Source organism: Palaemon carinicauda, chromosome 37, assembly GCF_036898095.1.
Source record: "Palaemon carinicauda isolate YSFRI2023 chromosome 37, ASM3689809v2, whole genome shotgun sequence".
NCBI classification, from domain to species: Eukaryota; Metazoa; Arthropoda; class Malacostraca; order Decapoda; family Palaemonidae; genus Palaemon; species Palaemon carinicauda.
Window position 1 is genome coordinate 16,324,906 of NC_090761.1, and position 5,000 is coordinate 16,329,905.

Consider the following 5,000-nt stretch of genomic DNA (forward strand, 5'->3'; position numbering starts at 1 on the left):
CCGGAATCTTTGTGGCGACTATAATTACTTAAGGTATATCTTTATAAGAATGCAGTAATGCAAATGACCCAGATATAAGTATATAAGTAGATAAAAACGAAACTATAAAACATAACTGCTAATTCTGCTCAGAAATTGAAATATTACCTACAAATTATTCTACATTATTGTTAGTATTCTCAAAAGTTAAGTTATCCGTTAAAAGTTTATGGGTAAATTGAAAAATCCATAGAAACTGTAGTGTTTTACCAATCTTAAGAAAATTTCTAAGAAAAAAAAAAAAAAAAACCGTCAGATATAAGCTAGAAGATTCCCGTCATTATTATTTCAGGTAACAGATTTATGGAAAAGCTGCTGAGCAACAATTGTAGATTTCTGGAATCCAAAAGAGAAATATAGCTGCAAGATGAAGCACAGAAGCTGGAAGAATAAAATTATTATTACTTTGTACATTAACATTTTAAGTGACTAAGGAAGCTGTATGGAGCTATTGGAAGTTTACAATGTATATTTTTACATGCATATTTTGAATCGGTAATTTGTGTATTTGGTATGGATTATTAAGTAATAACTGCTTGCCTTACTCGACAAAAATACTGCTTTTATAGCTGAATAAAACAATAATAATTTTGATAATCTTAATAATAATAATTTCAATAATCTTAATAAAGATAATGATTTTAATCTTAACAATAATAATAATTCTTATATTTTCAACGGGTTGCGTACACTACTATGTGAACATTTCGTTCATTATTATTGAATACAGTTAAGGGAAATTTCAGCGTTCTCAAAATGCTGTTTGTTTTGAATACAGCTGTTCCTTTCTTTAAAGTGAATAATTACAGTTCTTTATCTAGATTTCATATGTTATTGTTTCATGTTCAGATGATTTATATTTACTGTTTACATTTATTGATTAAAAGTTGTTAAAGTTATAGTGTCATGTTTAAATTTATTTTATTCAATGTCATACTTATATCTATGAAGCAATGTCATGTGCAGACATCTAACTAATATCTATATCATGTTTGAATTGATAGATTATTCCAACTCCATGAATACAATCACTAATACTTTTAGTTTCATGTTTAGTTTCTTAATATATACAATTTTACGTTTAGATATATTAAATGTGAATGATTGGAAACTACAGTTTACAATTATAATTATCTACTGCACCTCTAGAAGCCAGTTACCAAGCGGGAATACGTCTACTCAGGGACAAAAACTTACTCTACCTGTTGAGGATATGGGAAATTAACGGGTCGTTATTCCTCAAACTTCTATACCCCGGGTGCCGGGGAGGGGGAGGGGGGTAGTAGTAGTCGTAACGGTCATAGTAAGAATACGAGTCGTACATTTCGGGGGGCATGGCCGTCGTCATCCCGCTATCGTCGGTATTCTCATCCGCGTCCTCCGACTCCTGCTCTTCCTCCTTGGAGGGCCCCAGAAGGAGTAGGAAGCCGTGCGACAGCTCCCTCAGTATGAATATAAGCCCGAGGATGGCGAACGTCGACCCAATATAGTTTCTCATGACCTGAACGGCGTTGGCTGTACATTGGGAGGAGACAGACCTCAGAAATTGGCTTCCTTTGCACTTACCTACTGAAAAATCGTCCCAGGACACCCTTGTCCTCTAGTCCCAGTCTCTGAACGTCAAAGGGAGAAGAAGAGAAACTACGATCTTCGAGGAGTGGGTAGTAGAGATTGAATAGGATGTAAGAGGCAGAGACCAGAATGATGATGTGGCCAAAGACAGTGGACGCAGCAACGAAGAGGTCTGTAGGAGGCAGGATCGCCAAGAGTTCAGCCTTCACCAGATTAAGTGTGTCCCATTTTGCTCCCTAGTCTCATTTTCCTCCCCCCCCCCACTAAGCATAGGACTCCCCTAGAAGGACTGAGGGTCGGTGGCTCAGCTCTTCGTTATTCTAAAGGCACTGGACTTTACGTAGAGTGAATTAACTGGAACTGTATATGAACTTTTCTAAGTGTTGGAACTTACTTAGCTTTGATTAAGGGGAGCAGAAAAAATGCAATTTTAAGTGCAGAGCTTTAATACCATGTTAAGTGGGGCAGGATAGAACCAATTGCTCAACTGAAAGTAGCGTTTATATCAGTAGGTCAATGTGTGAAACGGTATTTGAAGTACAGGAGAATTGGAAAGTTTTGGGCATAACTATTAATGTTTCGTGTTTAGTATATTATAGGTTTTGGGTCACTTTCTGGAAATATTAATCTACGTAGGAAGGCCCTAGACACAAGGGATTAATGTGAAGTGCCAAGTTAGTCTACTTCTGCTGTTAAAAGAACTCTTGCTGAGAATTAAGAGATATTAGTTTGTGATTATTGCATGGATAGAAGAGATTTGAAAATCTGAATATCTTGTTATTGTTGCAACTGTGCTTGTCACTAAGATAATCCAAAGAAGTTATAACAAGTTTAACCTTTGAATTAAGCTTAAGATATAAATAATGCCTGAAATAAATTTTTCGTTTAAGTCATTAGAATTTTATTTTGATTTCATGATATTGATATGCTATGTAAATAGATCAAAACTCAAAAGGAACTTGAAAGTAACAATATTATGGTTAACCTTTTATACTTAAGGTATTAACTAATAGAGATATTAAAATTTTAAAGGCAAATTGTGTAAAAACACAATACAACATTTAATCAAAACTGCAAGAATGCTAACGTAAATATAATCAAGATTTATTGACGCTGACAGTAAACAGTGACACATTTTCTTTCTGTTTTGATGAAATGCAAAATTCTATTTCAGCATATCTCAAGTCATCATATTAGGAAAAATAATTAGTTAACATTGAGCAATCGTAGGCCTACTATCATATTTACTCATTTATACGTCTGTTCTTACAACATGTTATTCTAATTTGTTCATTACTTCTCTTGTAGTTTATTTATTTCCTTTCCTTACTGGGCTATTTTTTTCCTGTTGGAGCCCTTTAGCTTAAAGCATCCTGGTTTTTCAACCAGGGTTGTAGCTTAGCGATTCTAATAATAATAATAATAATAATAATAATTGCGTCATATAAAGGACTTGAATACACGCTTATATCTCTTACCTGCACCTGTAGCAGGAACATCAAGTCTGAGTTGAGTGCTATTTCCATCGTTTCCAGCTTCTACCTCTGCGGCGCATGCGCATGACAGGAGAGCTAAGACTGTCAAAGAAGAGAGCACAGGTTTTGCCCCTGCTGAAGTTTTCATTTTGCTGAAACGATAAAAAAAACAGTTTATAATAATCTCCGATTGAAGATCCGTATCGAAGATTGAGAATGAGAATCTATGATCAGGAAATAGATTTTCATAATAATAATAATTAAGAAAAACTTCTCAAGAAATTTAACTTTTTTTTTTTCATCAAAAAAAAAAAAATTAGAAATTATGTTGAACTTTACTCTACTCAGTCAAAAGCATTATGAAGAATGGCGACTAATACTCGTCCTTTTAAAGTAAGATATTAGTGCCGGAATGAAAACATTTCTTGAAAGGACTTGAAATTTTGAATTTCATTTTACAAGAAAGACAGGGAGAAAGAGAAAGGTGAAGTTAAACATCAAGATAAGTTATAGGCCCGTCTCGTCAGGAATACATAATAATAGAAGGACTTAAGTCAGGGGAGAGAAAACGAGGAAGAATCTCTTAAAATATCCTTTTTTTTAAGAATCTATATAGAAACAACACTAGATTTTAAATTCTCGCTTTTGATGTTTATTGCCACTTAAATACGTTATCTAGTTTGGGAAATAAAACATATATTCTACCAGTACACATCGGGCAATCTAATCAAGAAAAAATAGTCTAGATATTATTTTGTAAATAGTGTATCATTAAAGTAGAAATATTCATCGTGGCCGATGTTTTGCGATTTAGATCTCGCTATTTCGTGCAATACGTTTCTAAACTTAGTGTTATTATCCAAAGATATGTATGGCTACTACAATGGTAACGTATTCGTCTAGCATTTGCATGGCAGCAGATCGATCCCAGCCCGGGTCTGTGAGTTTAAACTATTTACTGGGGAGGCCACTGATGTGGTTGGTCACCACAGTGGAGGGTTGGGCTTGCCAGGCTGACGGTCTGGTGAGTATCTTTTCTGATGAAACTGAGACCAGACACCTTTACCGTTACTGTTGATAATAATGATAAATACTGTTATTATCATTGTTGCTATTTTCATCATTATCATTAATTTCTTCCATAATTTTTTTAATGTACGTTTTTCTAACTTGTCCTACCGACATTTTTTGGCACCATTCTATCTCCTATTAATTAAAAACGAAATGCATCATAATTACTGCAAGAGTCATCATCTTTTGTGTGTCAAATTTTCCCTTCATACAAATTCTCTCTCTCTCTCTCCCTCTCTCTCTCTCTCTCTCTCTCTCTCTCTCTCTCTCTCTCTCTCTCTCTCTCTCTCGCTGACTGTAGGCAACATTACCTTTAAAAGCTTTCCCAGTTTACTCCTGAGTCTCGCAGGACAATTGCATCTATGCATGATCGAGGCATGGCCTGGGTCCCAGCAGGGGAAAGGAACAGGATTTGTTGTATGAAAGAATGGTCCTGTTTATTATTATTTTAACCCTTCATTCAGGATTTGTATGGGAAATTGTTAATGTCCATAATGACATAAAAAAGATTATCATTTTTGCCCACGCTAGAGATGACTAGGCTTTCGCTGGTAATTGTAGGATGACATGGGAAATTATGTGCAACCTACACTTGCAAACATGCACAGGTATTCTGTCTATTTATCTATATAGACCTGGACATATATACACATGTGTGTGTGTTTGCGTGAGTGTTTGTGTATTCGTTTTTGCATTTAATTGTAAGTATGTATGCATGTATGTAATTGTTGTGTGTGAGAAAATATAATTGTAAATTTGTTTATGTGACCAGAATGAATTCGTCATTTATTCATATAAATTTCTTCACTTGTAAAACTATGCGCCTAAACTAATTGCCTCCAC

The 5,000-nt window shown here is 34.7% G+C and overlaps 2 protein-coding genes across 2 annotated transcripts in view; one reads left to right on the forward strand and one right to left on the reverse strand.

Moving 5' to 3' along the window:
* LOC137629203 (uncharacterized) overlaps positions 1–3,234 on the reverse strand; it is a 6,242-nt gene extending 3,008 nt beyond the window's left edge. The window contains exons 1-2 of the mRNA XM_068360465.1: positions 3,083–3,234; positions 1,242–1,556 (exon numbers count right to left, since the gene is read on the reverse strand). Of these exons, the coding sequence (XP_068216566.1) occupies positions 1,242–1,556; positions 3,083–3,234 (467 nt within the window). The remainder of the gene's footprint in view (positions 1–1,241; positions 1,557–3,082) is intronic.
* The window catches only part of LOC137629464 (uncharacterized), a 190,343-nt gene that overhangs the window by 66,663 nt on the left and 118,680 nt on the right, over positions 1–5,000 (forward strand). The window lies entirely within an intron of this gene.